This window comes from Mauremys mutica, chromosome 6 (assembly GCF_020497125.1).
Source record: "Mauremys mutica isolate MM-2020 ecotype Southern chromosome 6, ASM2049712v1, whole genome shotgun sequence".
Lineage (NCBI taxonomy): Eukaryota > Metazoa > Chordata > Testudines > Geoemydidae > Mauremys > Mauremys mutica.
The window spans coordinates 3,789,526-3,816,718 of record NC_059077.1 but is presented as its reverse complement, the minus strand read 5'-3'; the positions used below and the strand labels follow the sequence as shown (position 1 = coordinate 3,816,718).

General features: G+C 55.0%; 1 protein-coding gene across 5 annotated transcripts in view; it reads right to left on the bottom strand.

Annotated features, from left to right (window-relative positions):
* The window catches only part of CNTFR (ciliary neurotrophic factor receptor), a 430,747-nt gene that overhangs the window by 139,824 nt on the left and 263,730 nt on the right, over positions 1–27,193 (bottom strand). For all 5 annotated transcript variants that reach the window (XM_045020582.1, XM_045020584.1, XM_045020585.1 and 2 more), the window contains one exon: positions 6,033–6,263. In XM_045020582.1, coding sequence (XP_044876517.1) covers positions 6,033–6,263 — 231 coding nt within the window. The remainder of the gene's footprint in view (positions 1–6,032; positions 6,264–27,193) is intronic.

Genomic DNA, 27,193 nt, shown 5'->3' with positions numbered 1-27,193 from the left:
CACTGACTCACTGAGCCATTAGGGGCAGCAATGATTCAAAAGGGAGAGCGCCTCCTACTGACACACCCACACACCTGCCCGCAGTACAGAGCCCCGCTCGCACGGTGCTGGGACACTGGGGTCAGCACTGACTCAGAGGGGAGAGTACCCCCCGTATTGCACCAGCAGCACAGCGCCCCCTAGTGCTGCCCCAGGGTGAGCCCTCATTTCAAGGCCAGCGCTCACTCTGCCGAGTAGGGCTGCCGCCTCCGAGGTACAAAAACCCAGGAGCTACTTATTACTTACAAGGCAGAGACCCCACTGCTTCTCACATCATGCCACGGCACTGGCCAACCAGCTGCGCCCACCCCCGTTTCCCAGGCCAGGCCCGGCCCCTCTCTTCCCCACGACTCTGGGCCCCCAGACTCCGGCCCCCTGCCCCTGCAGTTGGACACCTCAGCCTTTGCGCCGCCACCTCCCCTTCAACCCCATGAATCTGCCCCTGCCCTGCCCCCACTTGCCACTCCTGGCCACCCATCGGTGCACGGTGCCGTCTGGCTGGGACGCGGGCACTGCCCCCGTCTCTGAGCAGGCTTGGCAGAGCGATGTATTATCACGCAATTGACAAAACCCGGGACTTTTAATGTCCCAGGAAGACTTGCAGATTTCCCGTGGCGGCTACTTGGCAAACGGGTCGATCCTGGGAAACCCTGGGCTGATGGCAACCCTAGGAGCGAGTCACGCACACTTCTCCCTGCAGCACAGCACCCCCGACGCTGAACCGGGGCACTGGGCTCGGCACTGACTCCAGAGAGCCAACCACCCCCCTCCCGCCGGCTGCCCACTCACACAGCTGCAAGATGAGGGCCACACTCTGTCCCCGCTAGCTGAGCGAAGGACACATTTCCTGTGACCAGCAGCACCTCATCAGCTCTCCCTACCCCGTGGGGCAGCGCAGTAGGGTGACCAGATGGCCGATATTAGGGGCTTTGTCTTATATACACAACTATACCCCCCACCCCCTGAAAAAAAAAGTCTCAGATTTTTCACACTTGCCATCTGGTCACCCAAAGAGTTCAAGGGCACGGCTGGGCAAGGGATCCGTCCCACGGAGGGGTAGGTAGCCTGGTGGTTTTCTGGAGATGTTTTTCTTTCTCTCTCTTTTTTTTTTAAGGGAAGGGAGCGGGGAGCCCAGCCCCAAACCACAGCTGGAGCCCAGCTGAAGAGCAAAGTGACTTCTAAGGCAGAGGACCAGGGGGCTGTTATTATTTATTAGCGGCTAATGCTTGATTGTCCGCTAATCAGGCCAGAGAACACAGACGTGGGCCACCCTGGCCCCCTGCTCACATGTGGTTTCTGTTGCTTTGCCTGTCTTCCCCTCCCGACCCTGGTTGGGGTTTGTTTGTTTTTCTGTTAATTTGGTTGTTTTTCCATGTCGTTTTCCGTCAAACCGCATGTTTTTTTCCCTTCATCTCGCCAGCCATTTAGTGACAGGCAGCCGGGGAAGGAGTCCGGCACGGAGCCCTGCTCTCCAGCTCCGGCGCTCTGCCGAGTCCAACGCGCTGCATTCCATTCCACGCGCAGCCAAGCGCTCACCTGCACTGCAGGCAATTAGGGACACATGGTACAAGCGGAGCTGGCAGCTCCCCCTCGACAGAGCCGTCATGTGCTTAACGGGCTTCGAAAGCGACGGATTCCTCCGGGCCGGCTGCTGTGCCACACGGTGGTGCACGCTGAGGCTGGCTCCCGCCTGCTCCCGCTCACTGCCGCTTCCCCCGGCTTCCCTCTCCGCTCCTGCCCCAGCCTCTGGGATCTAGCCCGAGACCTGGTTAGAGCGCTCTCCCCCCTGGACGCCGACGCAAGCCGCCCTGGCTAGGATGAATGGCGGGCGACGCTGACTCGGACTCAGCAGCTCCTAGGGGCGGAGGGAGCGTGCTCATGGGTGCATGATTAGACCCAAGCTAGCTAGATGTGTCCGGGGATGGAGAAATCGGTTCCCTCCAGCGTGCGGACGGCCTAGGAGCTCCTTTCCTGGAATCCATGGCCATTAACTCAAGTCCCCCTTCCACGTTGCCTGGGAGGCCTTCCGGGTCCCATTTGCACAGACACCTCGCTCTCCTCTCTTGGCCGGCTTTCTGCCTCTAACTAGCCTCTCCTCTCTGGCCCGTTACAATTATTTTTATAACAGACTATAAAAAAGAGAGCCATGTGCCAAACCTCAAGAGCACATCTCTGTTCCAGCCACTCCCCCGCCCTCAGGCCCTGCGTCGCTGAACTCGGAGCGTGAGCTCTTCGGGTCAGCCGGGAGCTTGGGCTGGGACGGCTCAGCTCCCCCGGGGCACTCCGGTTCCACCCCCTTCCCGACCCCGCGCGATCCATCGCACAGAGCCGCGCGCCGCAGGAGAGAATTGCCTGGATGGAAAGTTCCATCGCATCCCCGTCCCCCAGCACGTCTGGCCCCGCTCACCCAGCCCAAATCCCCCGGGCAGTGGGACGCCGCTGGGAGCACCCAGAGCAGCCCAGGGTCCTGATTCCACAGCCCTGTGCAGCCTCTTGGGTGTAAATGGGAATGGACCGAAGCTCAACTCTCCAGTATCTGCGCAATCTGTTATGTTCACTGTGCTCCAAGACCTTCACCTACGTGAGTTCAGTGAGGGCCCGACGGGCAAGTGCCCAACCCCCAGGGCAAACAGCAAGAGGGATGTAGCCTGAAACGACTGGCCCGGGGGGCCATCCGGTCCCATTCCTCATCTAGGACCCTGGCCAGGGCCTTCAGCTGGAGGAACAAGAAAGCCCATAATGGACAATTCCAGAAGGATCCACGCTTCCCATCAGTGAGTGGCTGCTTTGATCCACACGGGGCCTGGCAGTCACACCAGTCAGGCCGATTTAAATCTGCGCCTTTGACGTCCGGGCACTGACATCATCCCTTGAGGGGCGGGATTTCCTGTGCACAGAACGTGGCTCCACGTGGCCCGCTCAAAGGAGAGGCCGTGGCTTTAAAGGATCAGTGGGCATGGACCTGTTCCTGAGGGGGTCTTTGTTTTAACGGCCAGCCAACGGCATGAGAGGACACTGAAGAGGTCGATAACTCCGCCTGTCCCCAGAATGGGAGATCCCTTTGCAGGAGGAGGGTCCGGCGGGCTGCAGCGGCTCAAACCCAGGAGCCGGGGATGGGACCCCAATTCTGAGTCCAACCTCCATAGGGTGCACCCCAATGCTGAGCTAAGCTGGGATTTCAGGCAGGGCCGGGGGCCGCTCTGCCCGGCCCAGATCCAGGCTGGAAAGCTGCTCTGAGCTCGGCGCGGCTCTTGTTTTCACCCTGGGTGAAAGGAGGGGTCCTTGTCCACGCAGGGACATGCCCCGCTGCAGCAGCCCATCTCTGCACTGGGGTTATTAATTCCGCGAGAGGAAGCGGCAAGTGAGTGGGGTGGGGGTGATGGAGGGAGAGGGGGAGGAAAAACTTGCAGAGGGCTTCCAGTTAAAATCCAGGCAATTAAATTAATTACCAGAAAAAGCATCTCACCTGATTAGTTCCTTGCATATTTAATTACATTAGCAACATCGGGCGTTCGCTTATTTCTTTATCGCCTGCTCTCTCTGCTGGGCTCGCAGCCCCTGTACTGTCCGAGCTCTGCTCAGCCTGCCGCAGCCGAGAGCGAGTGAAATCCGGCACTAATAGAAACCAGCAGGATATCAGCTCTAAAGCCGACCCACTCCCATGGGCCCCTAAGTGGATTGACGGGGATTATTATTAGTGAGGTGCTTAGCAGATGTAAGAGCCATTGCAAAGTCACGGCTATGCCACAGCTGGAAAGGAGCCTTCAGAGGCGACAAGCCGAGCCAGGCCCCCTCCTCCTCCCCCCAGATCTGGACTCCAGCTTCCCCTTCCCTGCGTGCAGAGCTCAGCTGCTCCCAACCCGGTTTCCAACAGGAAGGATTTCTGGTGGGCGGCAGTGCCTCTCCCGGCACAGGGACGGCATTGGGTGTCGGCCCCCCAAAGTCACCCTGGAGCCAGAGAGGCTCTGAACTGGGGGGGAGGGGGGCACAGAACGGGCCCCAGGGGGAGTCCAGCCTGAACGAGAGTCACTTACTCAACAGGGTTGTCACTAAATGATGCACCCACTCTGGCCTCTCCACTGCACAGGGCCTCCTCAACCCACCATCCAGCCCCTCTACGGTTTCTCTGCCGCCTCCCGCCCTCTCCGCCCCATCTGCTGACTTATCTGTAGATTTCCTCTCCTTCTCCTAACTCCCCCCAGCCCTGGATCACCCCAGCAAACCACCCTCTTGCTGCCCAGTCACCGGCAAATCTTGATAAGGTGCCACCGGGGGGGCCTTCGCCCACCAGAAGTGGTTCTCTCCTCATTTTGTCTGCCATGCTCTTTGCTGGCCGCCACAAGCCGCTGGCCTCCCTGGCTCGCAGGCCCAAAGCTCCAAGGCTTATTTGCTGCCTTCGATCCCTCGCTTGTACCCAGCTGGGTCTGGTCCCACCCTCTCCGGACAACATCTTGCTGACTTCCTACAAGAACAGATGCGTCGTGACCTCCTGCCCTCGGTCCACACCCTGTCCTCGTCCCTACCCATCACACACACCAAGGATTCTCATCTGATCTGCTCCTCTCCCCTGGACACCAGCCCCTCTAGCTACTGAGCGTCCTTCACCCATGGAAAAAAGAGTCAATGACTGGATCTTAAGGCATACGTAGGAGGGGACAGAGTTAAGGATACACCTGAATTCTGGCATTTCCTGACTTGCGTGTCCCTCGCTTTACAATCTGAATAATGTCTGTTTAATATGTGTGCGCGGGGGCGAGGGGTGTGTAGATTAATACAGCATCATCCCGCTGCAGCGTTAAACTTCACAGGTGGCGTGTGACTGGGCTGGCTGCTTCTGACGCGCCCCCTCGTGACCCAGGGTGACGCGCCAGGCAGCCTGCCTCAGTTTCCCTCCTGGGACCATGCAAATAAAACTTCCCGGAAGGCTTTTTCTTGCGCAAAAGTATCCCTCCCTGGGGACTGGGTTTATTAATATAAAAGAAACTGCGAATAAAACTCAAACTCCCAAACAGTCCATTCATAAGCCCACAGAAGCCAAGGTTTTCCTTCCCCTTCCCAGGCCTCCTAGCCTGGAGCAACTCTCAGGGTCTTCCCTGCGGGAGCCTTTCCTCACTCTCTGCGGACTCTGCTACAGCTTCCTGGGCTTTCTCCTGCACTGCAGCCACCTGCTGCCCTTTTAGGGAACTCCCTGATTGAACCCAGGTGTGCCTCACTCTGGGGCGAGGGCTGCTAGCCCCAGCCCTCTGGCCCGTCAGGGGCGAGCCACCCTGGTACCCGGCTGCTCCGGGATTGACGTTCACCATTCATGGCTGGTGAGTTAGGCTGAAGACGCCTTTCATGGCAGATCATTCGTCACCCCACTGGCCCCTTGGATGGACCCAGTAAGGTGAAACAAGCGTTTAGAGAAAAGACCCATGATGCACCAGGCTAGATGGTCTGAACCCAGGAATCTTGGCCGATATCGTCACCTACACACGCATCCCGTCCTGTGAAATACAATCGCCATCACCTATATGCTCCGAGTCCTGTGAATTCTAATGCCGTCGCGTACAAACACATGCTCATAGTCTCCCACCCAGCAACTACGATCATTAATGCCTTGCTCCAGCCACTCATCTGAGACGGCCCCACCGCAGCACGGCCAGAATTGCCCCTTAGAGCTAAGCACGCTTTGCCGATTGCTAGAAGAATCTCCCCCTTCCCTCAATCCACAATGGCGGACGTGAGTCCATTATTCCTCCGGGCTGCACCATCACGTGGGCGTGGATGGGAGAGCATCACCTTGCGCCTAGTGAGCCAAGCATCAGTTACCCTGTGAGGGGGGCCAGGTGTGGGGAGGAGATGCCCAGTGCTGGGCTGTGTTATCGGGGTACGGTGCAGAATAGATAAGCAGGGAGCTGACACCAGGAGGGGGCCGGGAAGGGAACAGGCCGTGCAGCTCTCACGGTCTATCCCCAAGGAGGCGCCCGGACCTCGCGCTACGACGTACTCACTTCCCACTTTCAGGTAGGTCTGGTATTTGAGGTGCCACGAGGAACCTTCGTAGCAGGCGTACTGGCCGCTGTGCGTGAGGTCGACGTTCCGCAGCACCAGGCGCGACCCGTTGAGGTGGGACTCGTCGATGTCGGTGCCGTTGGCCGTCCAGGTCACGGCTGCGTCCCAGTCCATCGGCCCGCACTGCATGGTCACGTCCGCGCCCAGCCGCTCGTACTGGACGTGGGTGTCTGAGGAGACAGAAGGAGAAGCCCGAGGTGAGCTCTAAGCATGTCTAAGCGAGCCGCACTTGGGGGCGTGGAAACGGTGGGGCCTCTGAGAGAGAGAGACACACACACACCCCGGAGCTACCCTGAAGGAAGTGTGAGAGTTAAGTCACCCCACAGCAGGACCCGAGCACAGCTCCGGAGCCAGGCCCTTGCGGGTTCTAGTCCCAGCTCTGACTCTGACTCACTGTACAGCTCTGAGCACATCCTTTAAATCCTTCTTGATGCCTCAGCTTCCTCACCTACACCGCACTGGCACTGACACGGGCCTGCCCACCCCGGTGAGCCGCTTGGAGATCTACGGCTGGAAGAGTTCCCGCTCAGTGCCAAGCCCTCTCCTCGTTAGCCCCACGTCCCACGGCAGGGCACGAAGGCAGAGAGAGCTCGCTCAGCTCAGCGCTGTGGCTTAGCGGGCTGGACGCTGACCCGGCATCCAAGCCCCATCTACTCTAGTCCGATCAGCCTCCTGGGGGACCTTGGGCTGGTAGCTTCAGCGGGAGAAGGGTCCCTCCCTACTGCTGAGCCGGGCGAGGCAGGCAAAGGAGTTCCCTTTGTTTGCAACCTGCTTTAACCATGACAATCATTCGGGCTTTTCCTCTGCAGACCTCAGAGCCCTTCCCAAAGGGTGCGGGGCGCGGCCCATCATCCCCATCTTAGGTTTTTATGAACAGCTGCTAGTGCCCCAGCGACAGCGCCAACTGTTCTGGCTGGTGCTCCTCTGCCCGGGGACTGGTGCCACCGGGCACCCAGAGGGGGTGACAGAGATTGGGAGTTAGGGGTTTCTACCAGGTCATTTGTCTCTCCCCAGGCACAGGCAGCAGTGACTAGAATGGCATTGTGGCAGGCAGTTGTTGGTCCCTGTGTCTGGGAGGGAGGGAGATGTAACGCCCACACTGCAGAGGCAACACGCCAAGAGAGAGGCGGGATGATTGTTGCTGGTGGTACAGGGTGGTTATGAACAAGGGGCAAAGCTCAGGCATTAGGCCAGGGAAGATGACGATTACGCACAAAGGAACATTCGTTCACAGGCAGGCAGACTCTGTTTCCGTGGGGTAAAGCTGGTTGGAAAAGTTCGGATGGGACATGCTTTCTGTGGAGTTTGCCGGTTCAACATTCAAACGCGGTTCAGTTTCAGCAAAGGTTCAATGGAAGCCAGGCGGCATTTGGATCCTGCCTGCCAGGAAGGTTTCCATTGGAAACTCGTCTGGTTTCCTGCCAGCTCACCCGCCCGGCTCCTCGGCACACTGCCCGGTGGGCTGACACGGACTTGGGAGTCCCAGCTCCCACGCTCGCAGCTCCTCAGCAGACTGGGGTTCCAGTCTCCCCATGTGGTCTGACTCAGAGCTGGGAACCCCAAGGCTTCGAGGCTCTGTGGCATCCTGCCAGCTGCACTCCCGTGGAATCAGGGACCTCAGGGCTTCCAGGGTCCACAGCTGGCCGATTACGCTGGGCGTGCAAAACAGCTCAAAATCCAGCTACACACAGAAACACAAAGGGACAGACAGCATGTGTGGGAAGTGGGGGTACACGTGTGGGAAGTGGGGGTACGGCTGAAGGGGCAGTAAAGGGAAAATTTTATACCCAGACCTCCTTGATCTTGACTCTCCCCCCACACACACTAATCCAGCTCTGCCAACATCCCTCCACCCTGATCTGCAGCACGGCTGTTATTCCAGCCCTGGGCTCCCCATATTCAACTCCACTGGTGTTCCTCAACCCTGACCTGCAGCCCCCGCCGCCACGGTGTTCCTACTCCATCCCCAGCAGCATTTCCAGCCATCCTCAGTCCTCACTTGGAGCGTGCACCCCTCTTCGGCAGGCACTGTGATCGGCACCGGATTGCCCGCCTGAGCTGGGCTTCAAACCCACGTTGGCGAAGGCGAGAGGCCATCTCCCACCCCACCCCTCCCGCTCCCTCCTCTTCCAACTCTAATGCTGCTTTTGGAACGAGACTGACTGGCGCACAGGCGCCACGTCCGATGCCGCTGGCGGGGAGCCTGACCAGAGAACGCACCGGAATGAGACAAGCAGGGGAATCAAACCGCCAGGTCAGCACTGGGATTCTTCTTCTTCATTATTCGTACTGCTGTAGTGCCTAGGGGCCCTAATCACGGACCAGGACCGGACCAACACAGGGCCTCCCCCTGCGTGGTCACTGGTCCACGCTGCCCAGGTCTCTGGGTACGTCAGCACAGCAACAAAACCCCCATAGAAACGAGCCTCAGAGCTCGGGTCAACAGAGGCTGGCTCACGGGGCTTGCACTACGGCGTGAAAACTAGCTGTGCAGACATTCCCGCTTGAGCTGGAGCCCAGGCTCTGTGACCTTCCCTCTCGCCGAATCCCCCAGAGCAGGAACGGTGACTATTTTTAGTGCTGTAATGCGAGCCCACGTCTGTCGACCCGGTCTCTGAGCCTCACAGCTGGGTTGTTGGTGTTTGTAGCGTGTCCGTACCCGCTGCATCCTGGAGGAAGGCTGGGCAGCACACAGGGCTGCAGAACGGCCTCTGGCCACGCACTGTGGCCTTCCCTCTGCAGAGCAGCCATTACAGAGGCACAAGTGATCACTGCACTTCTGTGCAAAGCTCGCCCGCGAGGGACGCAGCGTGCACCCGGGGGGCCATTCCAGATGGAGGGCTGTGGGTGGCCAGCTGTGAATATTTGTGTACACGGGATGTGAGTGTCTGTGTGTATATGGGGACTGTATGCAAATAGCGTGTGTGTTATCCTGTGAGGGGAGACTCAGCGCACAAGGGGGACCAGAGCATGAGGCTGGTACTGAAACGGGCTCTCCATGCCCTTTGAAATGTCTCCGATAGCAGCCGGGTCCCAGGCAGCGCTGTGGGGAGAGTGCAGAGGTGCCGAGCCACCCGCTCCTTGCCCAGTGTGGGGCTGGAATCGTCACGTCCCAAAGGGGGCGGCAGGTCATTTCAGGGAGGCTGCGTCCGCTGGCACACGCCGGGCACAACTGGTGTTGGAAGAAAGCAGAGAATGAACGGGATTGGCTTGAACTCATATAACTGTTGATGCGGCTTCTGGGAGGGGAAAGGATTGCCATGCGAACGGGCCGGAGCAGAGGCTGGACCATCAGGAAACTGCTCTGATTGGACACTTTGGATGGGCCAAAGTAGCTGCCGCCTGTAGGTGGCTTTTTTTGTGTGTCCAGAGGAGAACTTGGTGACTTCACTGGGTGCTCCCATCAACGTGGTTCTCAACACCACCCCCTGCTGAGACCCTGGGAGCTCCCGTCGCCCCCCTGGGGCTTCCTCCTGATCCTGAAAGGTAGAGACAGGGACCGCAGGGCACCACGGTCCGTGTTTCTGTGCCCTGAGCAATTCCCGAAAGGCCAGACTAGGCGTCTTACACTCATCCTGCTTCACCTTCAGGTTCCACCATAGTGCACCTGCCTCAGGACACTCTCCTTTGGCCAGCCTGGCAAGCTAAAATGGATTCCCAAATGGCCTTGGAGGTGCTTAGGTACCCCGGTGATGGGCGCGCCACCAAATGAAAGACGACAGAAAGGTTTGGCTGGAGACTGCTCCATCGATCCATCCAGGGGGTGAGCTCCAGTATCCTACTCAGACTCCTGCTCCCGTAAATCCCCCTGGTAGCTTTGAACAAAGCCGTTATCCTTTGCTCCTCTCAAGCCTCTTCTGTTGTGTTGCCCGTACGGCGACTGCTGGGTTTGACCCTCCAAAGGCAGCCGAAGCAGGGCAGGTGCACCCTGTTCAAGGCCTGGGGATCCTTTGAGAGGAGGGACGCGGGAGAAACACGAGTGTTATTACAGCCTGAGGCAGGGGAGGGATCCTGTCAGTGAGGAGGCTGAAGGAGTCCCCAAGGGGGAAGGTGCTGGGCCTGCTGACTTTGAAAGCTTCCCACCTGCTGGTCCCCGGTGGGAGGTGGAGGAAGCAGAGGGTGCTGACGGAGCGGCTCACAGGTTCCTCTCTGTCACCCTCCAGACAGCGGCTGGGAGCGTGTCTCTGGCTGGAGGGCGACGGGGAGAGGAGGATTCTGAAGTTGCGTTCCTATTTGCCCATAAATGAACAGCCGTCCCAGGCTGGCTGCCAGCCGCCAGTGCTCCGGCAGCGGGGAGGGATCAGGGAGCTGTTCCTCGCCGTGCGGCGCATTGTCTCCGCAATGGCGCTCTCTTCCCAAGGCCCATCACGCTCTACATACCAGGGAGAAATCCAGCAAACCACACGCTCGTCTCTCTGCCTGTGTTCCAGAGGCGCCCGCGGGAGCAGAGCCAGAGGGCTGACCGTGTGGTCAGCACGCCGCAGGGCCGCTTGGCACACTCATCGGCGGGGAGCGGAGCCGCTGGCCCGGAAAGGGGACTTTGAGCGGGATCAGCTTTTACGAGGCAGAGGGATGAACACAGAGCCAGCCTCTCTGAATGTGACCAGGCTCATTGCATGGAGCAGCGCTGGATGTCAAGCCTTGGTGTTCCGAGCCAGCGCCTCGGCTGCCAGGTGCAGTCCGCAGGGTGCACCTTCACTGGCGTACCCTAGGGCAGCGTGAACAGAAGGATGCGGCATTGGGGAAAATGTCTCCATCGGGTTTGGGACAATTCTGCAGCCCCAGCACCTCAGACCATTGAGCCTTGTTTGTTTGCACTGACTCGCATGGAGGCCTGGGAAGCCCCTTTCAACCCAGAGCCTCAGGAGATGTGGGACAGGAGAGAAACCAGGACGGGGCCGTCTTCGGTCCTGGGGAGGGGGAGAAAACCAGACCAATGTTCTTTACGCACAGCGCGGTGGCCCTGGGGGAGTCGCCAAGTGCTTCTGATGCAGCAGTCAGGGCTTTCCCTGGAGCCCGGGGCACTGCCAATACTGAGGTCACCTCTCCTAGTGCCCTTGGCTGAAGGGCCAGAGTTGGGCTGGGACCAGGCACAAGTGCAGCGTTCTCCTGCATCCCAGGACTGCTCCCTGCTAGTGCGACGGCCCCATCCCGGCCAACGGGGGGGCACATCTGCAGGCAGGGATGGAGCTAAACAGACCCCCAGCCCACGTCTCCCCCCGCCCCCACATGCTGGCACGCACAGACCCCCAGCCCACGTCTCCCCCCGCCCCCCGCATGCTGGCACGCACAGACCCCCAGCCCACGTCTCCCCCCGCCCCCCGCATGCTGGCACGCACAGACCCCCAGCCCACGTCTCCCCCCTGCCCCCCGCATGCTGGCACGCACAGAGCCCCCGCAGCGAGGCCCAGCGAAGGGCAGGGTAACAAGCGACTGGTCGGAGGCGGGCGTTAAGCCGCCCTGCCCCACTCCAGGGGAGGACCAAGCCTTGAGGCTGCGGAGCCACTCGGTGACGGGCCGTGTGGGCGGGTCTATGGAGCATTACAGTCGCCCGAAGCAAAGGGAGACCTGGGATGCCACCTACGGACAAATCCCTCTGTGAGCACGTGGAGGAGCAGGTGAGAGCAGCTCTTCAGCGACAGACACTAGCGAAGGGACGAGATGAAGCGGTGTGGGAGGCGGGGCCTATGGGAGGCCATTTTACCCGTTCCAAGTTGCCCCCACTCAGCCGGGGCCCCTACACTGAAATTACCGCTCTCCTTTTGAATGACCCTTGCATGCCCTAGATTTTGGGGTACAGACCAGGATTCACGGCTGAGCACGCCCACGTGCGTCGCACCCGGGATGTGTGCGGGCCGGCTGGTTGCATGCGCATTGCTTTGCCCGAGCAGCGCTTGGGTCTGCCCTGCTTTAGCTGGCCTGGTCTTGACCGGCTTCCAGGCCAGCAAAGGCCCAAGTGCCAGGCCTGCTGACCGGCGCTCAGCCACCCCCACGTGGGCTTCAGGCAGACCGGAGAGGGCCGGGGGATGTCAGTCACACGGCACTGCCCTGATCTCTGCCAAAGGGCCGACGGTGTTTCTATCACACATGCCATCTCCCAACCAGGCGGGGGGCAGCGAAGAGCCCTCCTCACTCCCCTCGGAGAAGATCCCAGCTGTGGAAACCCTGTCCCAAGTAGGGCATTTCAGCTCTGAGCCCCATCTCCTGAGACAGGTGGGCCTCCCTCACAGCGGCAATCTGGGCACCCAGAGCACCTCCACTGGGACGGAGACACCCTGCACCATGCAGAGGAGGCAGCAAGGACCTTCTGCCACCGACGCAGGAGGAGGGGGGCACACAGGCAGCCTGCATGCACCTGCCAGGAGGCCTGGCTCCAGGAAGGCCGAATCCTGAAGAGGCTAAATGGGCCCTTATTCCAAGCCCCCTCTGCCTTTCCTCCACTTCCGTGCCACGCTGCTTTCCACGGCCCCAGAAGCACAGGAGAGTCACAGCTCCCCGTGTTCTCTGCCTGTCCCGTGCGAAACGCTCCCCCCACCAGCCAGCACGCCTTTCCATGCCCCTCACGCTCGGCCGGGTACTGTGGCTGCTGGCGGAAACCCCCGGGGGCCGGCTCCTGACTCCGTGCGGATGGGCCCAGCCCGACCGATGGGACCGCAGCTCAGCCAACACCCGCCCGCCGCAGATCCACTCCGGGGGCTCTCCCGACTCGCCCCAGGGGTTCTCCGGACACAAAGCAGAAAAGAAGGGGAGATTTTTTGCATTCCTGGTGGAAGTGGCCGCTCCAGCTCGCTGAATGGGGCTCATTGTGCAAGGCTCCCTTGCGAGCAAATTACCGGCATTCATTCCCCAACTCCGGCAGGCTGCCACGGCAATTTACAGGCTGACTTGACTCAACTATTCTCGCCGCAATGTGCACCCCCTTCTGCCCACACACAAGGTGGATTTGCTGCTTGTGGAATCGGGGGTGGGGGGCGTGGGGGGGATGGGACAGGAGGAGGCACTGTTCACAGACAGGCATCCTTCAATATTGCTAATAGCACCTTCCTCATCGGTAGGTTTCAAAGCCTTTTGCTTGAGGTGGCGCAGTATCACTGGCCCCATTTTACAGATAGGCAAACCGAGGCACCGAGCAGACGAGTGAGTTCGCCCAGAGGTCGCAGAGGGGGTCAATGACAGGACTGAGAATTGAATCCAAGCCTCGTGATTCACAGGCCTTCACCCCGGCCACTGGACGTGCATCTCTCTCCCGACTGGGTCTGACCAGCCACAAGCAACCCTCCAGGTGGTGAATTAGATCCCCGTGAGTCTATTCGTATAGAATACATTTTGTATCCGCACCGCGCCGGGTGGGGGTGTGCAGAGTGCTTCAGACAGAAGGGCTCAGAACCCTGTGACTGTCACACTAAACTAGATCAACACCACAACACAAAAATAGCAACAGCCCCCCCTCCCCGGGAGGGGGCAGGGACGAGGTTGGGGAAAGACTCCAGTAAACACGAGGAGGCGATGGCTGCTGGGAGAAAGGTGGCTATTCCCACCTGAGCTGATTAGTGTTGCAAACTCGGCAGGCTTCCCTACTCGGCTCTCCTGACCTGCAGCCCTGCTGTTACTCCAGTCCCCGGCTCCTCCCTCAGCTCTGCCGGAGCTCTGAAATCCCACCCTGCAGCCCCCTCGGCTAATCTAATCCTGGGCCAACTGTACAGATTGCCAGTGGGCCCCGTCCTGGGTCCCCTCGTGGCTCGGCCACTGCATTTCCACACGGGCTTGCAGCACTCCCTTCTGCAGGGGCACCCGGCCCTGTCCTCTAGCACCCCTATTGATTTCGCTCCTGGGTCCCCTCTCCCCACAGCCCTGACTGGCCGGGGCCCCTCTCTACACCAGCCCGGCTTTCCTCCAGACCAGTAAGCATGCCAAGTTGCTGTCACGGAGCTGGGGGAGACAAGGCCCGGCACCCCCGGCTTCCTGCGATTCACCGTGTCTCTCGGCCAGCCAGTAAAGCAGAAGGTTTATTTAGACGACTGGAACAAAGTCCAAGACAGGCCTTGCAGGTTCAGAAAACAAGACACCCCCACCCCGAGTTAGGTCCATCTTGGGGGGGGCGGGGGCAGGGAGGCCAGAGCCCCATCTGGGCTCCCCTCCATTTTCCCAGCCAGCTCCAAACTGAAACTCCCTCCAGCCATCTCACTTAGCCTCCCCCTGGCTCCTCCCCCAGCCTTTGTCCAGTTTCCGGGCAGAGGTGTCACCTGGCCTCCAACCCCCTTCCTGGGTTCTCATGTTACCTGCTCAGGTATCCTCCCTCAAGGGAAGTCTCCCATCCCCAATGCAGACTGTCCCAGCGAAACTCCCCTGCAACCTTCCCAGGTCAATGCTCCCCACTCAGCATTCAAAGACCACAGTAAGAACATTCCCACTTCGTCACGGTTGCATGTTACGGCACAGAGGAAACAAGCACAAGGCCCGGCTGGGGCATGAGCCCCCTCTCAGGTGTGCCTGGAATGGAGCAGAGGGTTTCATTCTTGCTGTCAGCCCCTCCCCATCCGGCCTCAGTTGCCAACAGAAACCTTCCCTTGCGGGTGGAGGAATTTCATGCAAAGGGAGCCAGTTCCTCCAGGAGTGATTTCAAACCAAATCTATCTTTGTAAGGAAACAGACGTAATGGAGTGCTGTAGATGGAGCCAAAGATATGGACCGTTCCAGGTTTAATTTGTTCGTTAATGAAGAACTGCAGTCAGTGAAGCCTTGTTTCGTTTGCTGCACTTTGGTAAATCCCTGGAGTCAGCAGTTTGGCTCTCCTGACAAGGAAAAATAATTAGCGAGAAACTTTAATTAAGAGATAACAGATGGGTGTAAAGGACTTCCACTTAATCACTCCCAGATAGCCTGGAGCCTGATCTTGGTTTACTTCAGGGGAGTAGTAAATGATGCATCCCCCTTCCCGTGCGATGGGGAGTGCTTAGGGAGATTCACTACACTAATCACGGCCGGCGAGCATGACGAGCACTAGGCGTGCAAGCCGTGAATCCGGGGCCTGGTGGAACTCTGAGGGCTCGTCTCAAGAGGGACCAGAAATGCGGCTCAGGGTCCTTTCTCCCCAGGGTGACCCCAGATGGGTCCTTTGCTCGTTTCCCAGCACAGCGATCAATAACTTGCTACAAATCCCTCCCTCGTTCTCCTCCAGACCAAGACCAGGTCACGAGAGGCAGAAGCTGGCTTAGGGGACCTGCAGCTACTCGGTTTCAAAGAATCCACCCTGGTGCTTTAGTGACACAACGAGGGAAAAGAAAGGAAACCCTCTGACTGTGACCAGCGTCAGGGACAGAGACTGGAGACTGGCCTGGTGGGATGGCTGGAGGGCGAGCCTGGGGCAAGTGTTGGATGCTCCAGGCTGTCTACTGCTGCTGGTGGGACACTGAGCTAAAGACTGTCACGGCAGAGAAGGAGCTGGTCCTGTTGCTCATCACCAAGCCACTAAGATCCAGGGAGGACAATGGCAGCTGTAAAGGGACTTGTCTGAAGTCAAGAGAAGCCCGGAGAGGTGCATTATATGGAAGTGTACATGCTGGCGGGTCTCCCTCCATCACTGGGGAATCTGGATGTGTAGCAGACCTTTCTCGCTCAACCAGTCACAGGCGGGCTCAGACCAAGGTTCCAGCTAACCCAGGAATCGGTCTCCAACAGTGGCCAGTACCAGCAGCTTCAGGGGAAGGTGCCAGAAAGCTCCTAGTAGGTGCTTATGGGGCAACCTGCCCAGAGAAGGTTGCTCCTGACCCCAAGAAGGTGGCCTGTACTCTGAAGAAGGAGGAGGACTTCGAGCCTTTCCAAACCCCTGGTTTTATAAAGTCCGTACTATTGTAACTTGGGATGTTCTTGTTTCTGGGCTAAATGTCCAGTCATGTTCTGGGCCCTGCTCAGCTCTTGGCCCAAGTGGTATCCTGTGGCAATGAGTTCCGCAGGCTAACTCTATGTTGTGTGAAAAAGCATTCCCTTCGATGGGTGTTGGAGATCCCTGCTTCCAGAACTGCACTTGTCCTTGTTGAACCTCATCAGGTTTCTTTTGGCCCAATCCTCCAATTTGTCTAGGTCACTCTGGACCCTATCCCTACCCTCCAGCGTATCTACCACTCCCCTCATCTTAGTGTCATCCACAAACTTGCTGAGGGTGCAATTCATCCCATCATCCAGATCATTAATGAAGATGTTGAACAAAACCAGCCCCAGGATCGACCCCTGGGTCACTCCGCTTGATACCGGCTGCCAACTAGATATTGAGCCATTGATCACTACCCATTGAGCCCGACGATCTAGCCAGTGTTCTATCCACCGTATAGTCCATTCAACCGATCCATACTTCTTTAACTTGCTGGCAAGGTAGGTAGGATTCTGCATCAGGGAGTATGGTAGGGGTGTGCAGGGGGTGTTAAATAGGTAGGGGTGGGGAGGCAGGTAGATAGGGAGAGTTGTGCATTCGAGTGTAGAGTCGGTAGGGGTGTGCGTGGGGGGTGTACAGTAGGTAGGGCAGTGGGAGGGAAGGTAAATAGGTAGGGTTGTGCATCAGGGTATACAGTATGTAGGGGTGTGCAGTGAGTGTTAATTAGGTAGGGTTGTGCATTGGGGTGTAGGGGGACAGTAGGTAGATAGGTAGGGTTGTGCATTGGGGTGTACGGTAGGTAGGGGTGTGCGTGGGGGACAGTAGGTAGATAGGTAGGGTTGTGCACAGTAGGTAGATAGGTAGGGTTGTGCATCGGGCTGTACAGTAGTTAGGGGTGTGCATGGGGGTGCACAGTAGGTAGATAGGTAGGGTTGTGCATTGAGGTGTACGGTAGGTAGGGGTGTGCGTGGGGGGGGTGCACAGTAGGGGTGTGCATGGAAGCCCCCTTCCAGCCTGCTCTCCCCCAGGGACCAGTCTCTTGGCTCAGAGGTGTGACTCCTGCACAAAGGGAAGCCCTTTCCATCCCTGATCGGGTTTAGTCTCCACGTGTGTGTCTGTGCCACGTTGCTCTCTGCAGCGGAGGGAGCAAAGCCACACGAGAGACGCAGGCATGGAAGGCGTCTCCTTGTCCCCTCTAGCAGTTCATCTGGAAGATGCGCAGGCATGTTCCATCAACGCTAATGCAACATTTATGGGAATTTTCTTTACAGGAAGGGACACTTCTGCAATCAGACAAATATGCCGTTGTCACAAGAGATCAGCCCGTCCGCGGCTCCTCTTGCGCGCCCCACGGCTGTTATGTAACGGCTTCGCCGCGGCGGCTAACGAGTTCTCAGCACCAGAGTCTGACCGAGGGAACAGAAAAGGGGAGCCACGGCCGAGGGACTTGCAATGCGTAGAAGCTCCTTGCAAGCATTCAGAAAAGCAACCCTGGTGTGTTTGGGCAGCGATTTTGCTCTACCGAGGGAACAGCTGATGAGCACCTGTGTCCAGCCAGCCCCACTCCACTAGCTCTCAGCTATGCAGCTTCCACGACCCACCTGCTGTAAAGACTGGAGGGTGCCAATCCGTGGCGCACCCCCGGGGGCGGGGGAGGCACTACCAGCTGAGAACCGCTCCACAATGCCCTCAGCAGCTCAGTGGCCCCTCAGCTCACTGGGAGACCTGTGGCCTTTGGATTTAAAGGTCTTGGCTTGAGTGGCAGCTGTGGGACACGTGCGAGGCACAGATGGTAGCCAGCCTAGTGGGCTTTAGGCAGGGCTGGACCCTCGGGTCAGGATTAGGGGTTATGAAACTCAGGCAGGTTCATTTACCAAACAGAAGATGGGGAGGTACCTTGAGTACGGTGGGTAGGAACCTTGACAGGCAGAGAACAAATACTCACGGGATCTTCAACCCAGCCGAGTAGGCAGAACAAGGACCAATGGCTGAAAGCGGAAGCCAGACAAATTCCAATTGGAAATAAGGCACATGTTTATCAGGGAGGCTGCTTAACCATTGGAACAAACTCCCCAGGGACCTGGTGGCTTCTCCACCTCTTGATGTCTCCAAATCCATCCTGGTGGTTTATCTGGAAGATGCTTTAACCAAACACAAGTTCCTGGGCTGAGTGCAGGGGTGACGAGGTGAAGTTTAATGGCCTGTGCTGTACAGGAGGCCAGGCTAGGTGACCTCATGGTCCCTTCTGGCCTTAAGCTCTATGAGTCAATCAAACGGACACTAAGCAGCTTCCAAACGGGCTTCACGAGGGACCAGTGCCCACTGGGGACCGGAGCACAGCTCCCTTACGGAACAGGAGAGTTACAGCTTGGCATCTGACCCACAGTGGTCTTTGTACGTCCTGCCCGGCTCCCCATGCGCAATGGAGCCCACCTCGAAGCTCTGCTGACGTACTTCATAGCACCTGAGCAAATCGCCAACATCCTGCACGCCATTGAGGCGAGGAAGTAGGGTGACCATGTCCCGATTTTACAGGGACAGTCCCGATATTCGTGGCTTTGTCTTATATAGGCGCCTATTACCCCCAACCCCCTGTCCCGATTTTTCACACTTGCTGTCTGGTCACCCTACAAGGAAGCAGCCCCCTTCGCTGAGGCTCAGGGCAGGAGATCCTTGTTTTCAGAGGTGCCGAAACGCCTCTACTCCAGCTGACACCAACTGGAGCTGCGAGGACGAGGCACTTCCGAAAACCAACCCCTTGTCTGAGGTCACGCTCAGACCCAGCTCTCTCAAGTCCCATCCTAGCTCATTAACTACAAAATCATCCTCCTGCAGCCCATTGGCAGCCTCTGGTCCCTCCAGGGACAGCCATCGCGTGCGCCCTCCAAACATCAAAGAAGGCACCGTCCCTCCCGGAAGCGCCTGCACCTGCGGTGGCTGCATTCGGTCCTGCTCAGAGGGAAGTCCAACGACAGAGCTGAGTGGGGAGCCCAGGGCTGGAACAGGGCAGGACTGAGGGGCATCAGCAGAGCCGGGTCGGGACAAGGTATAGTGTCCCGGAGCAGGGTCAGGAGCAGGGTATAGTGTCTACTGCAGCCCTTCTGAAAACACAGGCTGCACTTTGTGGCTCCGTAAGTAGGTGGGACCACAGTGAGTTAGCAGGCAGGTGAGCCGGGAAAGCTCTAGCAACAGGACAGTGGTAAAGCTTCTCTTGATCACCCTATAATAAAGATTTAGACCTGTCCACTGTCAGCCTGCATATGTGTGTGTGTGTCTCTGTGCCTAGCACAAAACTCACCTGCCATATCGACCCCCCAGATCTGTTCCCACGTGTTTAAGGGTCAGACAGTGGATCGGGCTGGGCTGCACTGGGTCAGAGACCTGTTCCAGGAGCTGTGCTTTATACAGATCATGTGTAAGGCTGGTGGCAGTTGCCACGCTGCTTTTAATCTCAGGATGGTTAAGTCCCACTCGTGATTTTTTAGCCCTTGGCTTGGCAGTGCTGCACCCGCCCTCGGTTCTGTTTACCAGGCTAGCTCAATCCAGGATTCTGCCTTCCCGTGCCCCCGCCGCGTGGCGTGCCGTCGTGGCGCTCTTGTCACGCCTGCAGAGGCCTTCTTTGAAACTGCTGCCGACCCAGCGGGGCTGGGGGTCGATGTCTGATGCCTCCCACGGACCCATTTCTGAAAGGCCGAGATTCTTTCGCTCCGGCTAGAAGAGCCGTAAACCCTGGACACAAGCCGGCCCTTCCCCCTTTCCTTTCCTCAGCAACACCTCCCCATTCCCCTGGACGCTGTCCCCGGAGCGGCGGTGATTTCTGACGCGTTGATGGGACCCGGGTGTCCAATTATTTCTCGGCTGTGAGTGAAGACTGATGCTTTAAGGGATCCAGTTTCCAGTAGGAAGTCTCGGGAAAGCCTTTTCTGACTTACCTAATTCGTACATTTTTGCAAAGGAACGTCCGCTAGAGTTTCCACAGATGACACAAGCACTGCAGAGACCCATCCTCCCGGCTCGCCAACGGCCTGCCAGGAAGGGCTAGGCGACCCCAGCGCTGCCATTACAGCCTGGGATGGGGCACCATCGCTGGGCTGGCACTTGACAGACCTAGGATCAAGCCCCCTGCTCTGCCACTGGCCTCACATGACGGTAACGTCTCTCTCGAGCTGGCCTAGTGCGAGCGAGAGCAGCCACATTGCGAGGTATCACTGCGCCCACCCGGGCACTGCGCTCACTCCTGCATGGCACAGACTTCTGGGAGCAGCTCCCGTGGTTCCTAGCCCTGCCGGGAGCGGAGATGTCCTATCAATTCTTCCCCTGTCTGTCCTTTCTGGGCAGAGCTGGGGAGGGGGGAATTGTGGAAAGGCCCTGGAGGACTAGAGCAGAGGCTCTCAAACTTTTGTATTGGTGACCCCTTTCACACAGCCAGCCTCTGAGTGCGACCCTCCATTAAAAATTAAAAACACTTTTTTATCTATTGAACACTATTATAAATGCTGGAAGCAAAGCGGGGTTTGGGGTGGAGGCTGATGGCTTTCGACCCCCCATGTAATAACCTCGTGACCCCCTGAAGGGTCCCAACCCCCAGTTTGAGAACCCCTGGACTAAAGGCTTTTGAGTGGAGCTAGCCTGCATCCACCCTCCAGAGCAGTCATGTTAGCAGCTCACGAGTTGTGTTAACTCCAGCTTAGGCGCGTCCCGCCCTTGGGCCAGCGAACTCAAGTGAAAAGTACCACTGCGCTCGAGTTAAGCCTGTGCGCGTGTGGACGGGACTTGAGTTAACCTGGCAATGAGAACAAGCCAGGAGTCACCTTAGACAAAGCACGAAAGCAGCCTCAGAGAATCAAAGGGATCTGGCACCTAAGTCCCATAGGAGTTTGCAATCACGGTCACAACACCCGAGCAATCCCATCCCTATTCCCTAGGCTTAACCCTTAAGCATGCACTGATGTTGGAGGGGGACAGAGGGCTCTGAACCCTGCAGGATGGAGCTTTAGGTGCACACTAGGTTAAAGGCCCTTTATCACCACTTAAGCCATGTGCCTGGGGCGTGAATTGCTCCATCAGTGCTCCCACCTACACTCCACACTGAAATAACGACCATGCCCTCAAACAAATACACTAGAGTGGATGGTTATTTGCCTCTGGGATGCTCATACTGATGTAACAACAAGAATCTGGATCCAAATTCCTCCCACTGAAGTCTGTAGATTATCACCAGGGACCATGCAATAGAAGCATGTTAAAACAAACTCTCAGAATTAGAGAAGTCAGAGGCGTAAAAGACCAGTTGGGTCCACTTCAGTTTACCCTCCTGCTGCCAACACACTATTGGTCCCTACAGTATCGTTGCTATTTCTCCAGTCTAGTTTTACACACTGTACAATCTGCGCAGGACCAAGTTACGAGCATTGTGTGAAAACCAGAGCTCTCAATTTCCAGACTCTGGGGTGTGCAAGTGCACAACTGTTATGTTACATTCACTTTTTTTTGTGTGCACTTAATAGCTTTAAAATTCAGCCCCCGAGGCTGCTTCCATCTGTCTATTTTCCTGCTGCAGGCTAGTGCTTCGCCACGTACTCAGTATCGGGCTTTGTAAAATCACCACTAAGGTCAGATTAAAAAATCAGACCTAGAGATGAGATTTATTTAAAAAACCAACTGCCCAGCCCAATTAAATAGGTCATGGGTAACATTTCTAGATGGATGGCGAGTAAGTAAAACTAAGGATTCCAGCATAGCACCATCCACCATCATGTGGTCAAGATTTTGGTAGTGCAGTACGGATTGCACCCGCAGAGGCTGTCTCCTCTATGCATCCGACGAAGTGGGTATTCACCCACGAAAGCTCATGCTCCAATACGTCTGTTAGTCTACCAGGTGCCACAGGACTCTTTGCTGCTTTTACAGATGCAGACTAACACAGCTAGCCCTCTGATACTTGTCTCCTCTATGTTCTTTCTGATTCTCACATCAGGGCAGAGAGCCAGTGCTCAGGACTTAGCTGACAACGCTGTCAAACGATGCGTGAGGTGGAACAGAACCCAGCTCACTCGCTGCTGCGTCCTGCGAGAACAGGAGCGAGAATCCAGTAGTACAACAGGAGCGTACAATAGAATCATAGAATATCGAGGGACGTGATTATTCCCCTCTATTCGGCACTGGTGAGGCCACATCTGGAGTCCTGCGTCCAGTTTTGGGCCCCCCACTACAGAAGGGATGTGGAAAAATTGGAGAGAGTCCAGCGGTGGGCAACGGAAATGATCAGGGGGCTGGGGCACATGACTCATGAGGAGAGGCTGAGGGAACTGGGGTTATTTAGTCTGCAGAAGAGAAGAGTGAGGGGGGATTTGATAGCTGATTTCAACTACCTGAAGGGGGGTTCCAAAGAGGATGGAGCTCGGCTGTTCTCAGTGGTGGCAGATGACAGAACAAGGAGCAATGGTCTCAAGTGGCAGTGGGGGAGGTCTAGGTTGGATATTAGGAAACACTTTTCACTAGGAGGGTGGTGAAGCACTGGAATGGGTTCCCTAGGGAGGTGGTGGAATCTCCTTCCTTAGAGGTTTTGAAGGCCTGGCTTGACAAAGCTCTGGCTGGGATGATTTAATTGGGGTTGGTCCTGCTTTGGGATTGGACTAGATGACCTCCTGAGGTCTCTTTCAACCCTATATTCTATGTGTGACCTGCAGGCATGCAGGGAAGAGACCATTTTCCCCAAGTCACTTTTCTGACTCAGCGCTGAGTCACTCACTTCCCTGACTAACATTTGCGCTTTGACAGTCTCGGGTCACTTTTATGGGCTAAATCCTAGGGGGCCTTACTCAGACAAAACTCCACCTGCTTCCCCCCAGGTAATTAAAAAACAAGGAAAAGGTCTCAGGATTGGGCCCAGTAACAATGACATGTTAAATGTGTGTATTGTGCCAGTTGCTCCCAAAGGGTCCCCAAGTTTGACAATTACACAAACAATTGTGGGATGCAGCCATCTCTATGATGGAGGGAGGCAACACGTTTCATACACAACACACTGCAAAACAGCGGGGAGAGGGTTACTTTGACCACAGTCGCTGGGGGGAAATCCCTTATTCTATCCAAAAGTCCTTGTAGCGTGGGCTTTGCAATCACGGCTCAGCTGAGGAAGACCTCTAAAAGACCTCAGCTTTTAGAGTCTCATCTGAGGAAGATGGGCAGCTTTGGCATAATCGTATTTCATGTCCAACCTCCTGAACGACACAGGCCGGAGAATTTCACCCAGTTAGCCCTGTATCGAGCACAATAACTTGTGTTTGGCTAAAGCCTAACTTCAAAAAGGGCAGCCAGTCTGGATTTGAAGACATCAAGAGCTGGAGAATCAACCCAGAAATCAGATCCATGGATTCCAAGGCCTGAAGGGACCACTTCGAGCACAGGCCAGAGACCTGCCCCCAAACAATTCCTAGAGCAGATCTTTTAGATATTACATTATCTGTTACATTTCTATTACCACAAATTACTGCAGCCCAGCAGAGATACCCTGATGCACCCCTCATGGAGGATGAGTTAATTGAGTCTATTAAGAATATGAAAGAGGGGAAAACCCAGATGGTTTCCCTGCTGGATTCTACAGACAGTTCTGTGATGCTTCCCTGGAGGTACCCACCTCTCACTACAAATACCGACTGGCTTTGAGAGCAACAGCACATGCTGGTTTTTATCACATGGTTGAATGCCTATGTATTAGCCAATGGGATTTATTTTCTTTCTTTCTTTAAGGGCAATAAAGAAGTCTATGTGATGGCCATACCGTATGATAATAGAAACTTCCAGCTCTGGATCAGACCAGGGATCCAGCTAGCCTAGTGTCTCTAACAGTAGCCAGTACCAGCTGCTTCAGACGAAGGTTAATGTCACCCTGTAGTAGACAATTATGAAATAACCTGCCTAGTGGGGAAGTTTCTTCCTGACCTCAATAGGTTAGTGGCTGGTTTATGTGCTGAAGCATGAGGGTTTATATCCCTTCTAAAAAAGTCCTATATAATGTGACTGAGGACATTCTCATTATCCATAAAATGCCTAACCATTTCTGAATGCTATTACTATCTTGGCCTTATTGGTATCCAAGGGCAATGAGTTCCACTGGTTAACAAATATTTCCTATTTTCAGTTTTAAATGGCTTTCCTTTCTATGTTGTTGAACTCCTGGCTGGAAGCATGGCCCAGTGGCTACAGCACTAGCCTAGGACTTGAGAAACCTGGGTTCAGTAAGGCTTCCTGTATGGGCAAGTCACAGTTTCTCTGTGCCTCAGTTCCCTTCTGTGCAGTGTGGATAATGGCCCTGCCTCACAGGAGGGTTGCGAGGATAAATACATTCGAGTCTGTGAGGTGCTCAGACACTGCGGGGAAGAGGTCTCTGATGTACTTTAGAAAGATAGACTCCAACCCGGGTCAAATTACAGCTCACTGGAAAATAGGGGAACAAAATAAAAATATTTTAAAAATAATGTTCTCAGATTTCCCCCCCCTCAATTTAAAATGTAGAAATTCAAAATGCCATAATTTCAAAACTGAAGAAAAAAAGCAGTGTTTTTATTGGATGAAAAATTGGGGGGTGAGGGGGAGGAGAGTGGAATTTAAAAATTCATCTACTTCTTTCCTTTTTTTAGTTTTTTTTCAAATTTTGGGGGGGAAATGTGGCCAGCTTTCTGGCTCATCTTGGGCTGGAGACCATAGGACACTTCGGGATTTAGAGCAGTGGCGCAATTAACCCACAACTGTGGCCCATGTGACATCCTCAGGGCCATTCAGGTAGTACGGTATATACACTGTGTGGATGCGGCTCACAGAACACCCAGAGAGCTGCATATGTGGCCCACAATGGTAAATAGATTGAGAACCCCTGAAAGCGAGTGACAGAATCCAAGGCCAGAAGGGACCATTGTGATCATCTAGTTTGACCTCCAGTACAACACAGGCCAGAGACCTGTCCCACTCTAATCCCTAGAGCAGAGCTTACAGAAAACATCCAATCTTGCTTTAAAAATTGTCCATAATGGAGAATCCACCACGATCTTTGGTAAGTTGTACCAATGGTTAATTACCCGCACTGCCAAAAACTGAAACCTTATTTCCAGTCTGAATTTGTTTAGCTTCTACTTCCAGCCACTGCATTGAATGATTCCTTTCTCTGCTAGATTATTCTCTGTGTAGATACTTATAGACTGTAGACAATCTCCTCTTTGTTAAACTAAACAGATTGAGCTCTTTGAGTCTGTCACTGTAAGGCAGGTTTTCTAGTCCCTAAATCATTCTTGTGGCTCTTCTCTGAGCCCTCTCCAATATATCAACATCCTTCTTCAGAAGTGCCACCCTGGCTAAACAACAAAGCAAAAGAAGCAGCGAGAGGCAAAAAGGCATCCTTTAAAAAGTGGAAGTTAAATCCTAGTGTGGAAAATAGAAAGGAGCATAAATTCTGGCAAGTGAAGTGTAAAAATACAATTAGGAAGGCCAAAAAAGAATTTGAAGAACGGTTAGCCAAAGACTCAAAAAGTAGCAGCAATTTTTTTTTAAGTACATCAGAAGGAAGAAGCCTGCTAAACAACCAGTGGGGCCACTGGACGATTGAGATGCTAAAGGAGCACTCAAGGACGACAAGGCCACTGCGGAGAAACTAAATTAATTCTTTGCATCGGTCTTCAAGGCTGAGGACGTGAGGGAGATTCCCAAACCTGAACCATTTTTTTTAGGTGACAAATTTGAGGAACTGTCCTACATTTTTTAAGTTTTGGAACAAATTGAAAAATTAAACATTAATAAGCCACCAGGACCAGATGGTATTCACCCAAGAGTTCTGAAGGTACTCAAATGTGAAATTGCAGAACTACTAACTGTGATTAAACTATCATTTCAATCAGTTTCTGTGCCAAATGACAAGGATAGCCAATGTGACACCAATTTTTAAAAGAGGCTCCAGAGGCGATCCCGGCAATTACAGGCCTGACTTCAATACCAGGCAAACTGGTTGAAACTATAGTAAAGAACAGAATTGTCAGACACACAGATGAACATAATTTGTTGGAGAAGAGTCAACATGGTTTTTGTAAAAGGAAATCATGCCTCACCAATCTACTAGAATTCTTTGAGGGGGTCAACAAGCATGTGGACAGGGGGGATCCAGTGGATAGAGTGTACTTAGATTTTCAGAAAGCCTTTGACAAGGTCACTCACCAAAGGCTCTTAAGCAAAGGAAGCTGTCATGGGCTAAGAGGGAAGGTTCTCTCATGGATTGGTAACTGGTTAAAAGGCAGGAAACAAAGGGTAGGAATAAATGGACAGTTTTCAGAATGGAGAGAGGTAAATAGTGGTGTCCCCGAGGGGCCCAGTCCTATTCAACATATTCATAAAGGTCCTGGAAAAAGGATTAAACAGTGAGGTGGCGAAATTTGCAGATAAAACTACTTAAGGTAGTTAAGTCCCAAGCAGACTGTGAAGAGTTACAAAGGGATCTCACAAAACTGGGTGACCGGGAAACAAAATGGACGATGAAATTCAATGTCGATAAATGCAAAATAATGCACGTTGTAAAACACAATCTCGACTGTACCTATAAAATGATGGGGTCTAAATTAGCTGTTACCACTCAAGAGAGAGATATCTTGGAGTCATTGTGGATAGTTCTCTGAAAACATCCACTCAATATGCAGCGGCAGTCAAAAAAGGGACCAGAATGTTGGGAATCATTAGGAAAGGGATAGATAAGACGACAGAAAATATCATCCGACGAAGTGGGTCTTCACCCACGAAAGCTCATGCTCCAATACGTCTTTTAGTCTATAAGGTGCCACAGGACTCTTTGCAGAAAATATCATATTGCCTCTATATAAATCCATGGTACGCCCACATCTTGAATACTGTGTGCAGATGTCGTTGCCCCATCTCAAAAAAGATATATTGTACTTGGAAAAGGTTCAGAAAAGGACAACAAAAATGATTATGGGTTTGGAACAGCTTCTGTATGAGGAGAGATTAATAAGACTGGGACTTTTCAGCTTGGAAAAGAGACGACTAAGGGGAGATATGATTGAGGTCTATAAAGTCATGACAGGTGTGGAGAAAGTAAATAAAGAAGTGTTATTTACTCCTTCTCAAATAAAAGAACTAGGGGGTCACCAAATGAAATTAATAGGGAGCAGGTTAAAATCAAACAAAAGGAAGTATTTTTTCACACAACGCACAGTCAACCTGTGGAACTCCTTG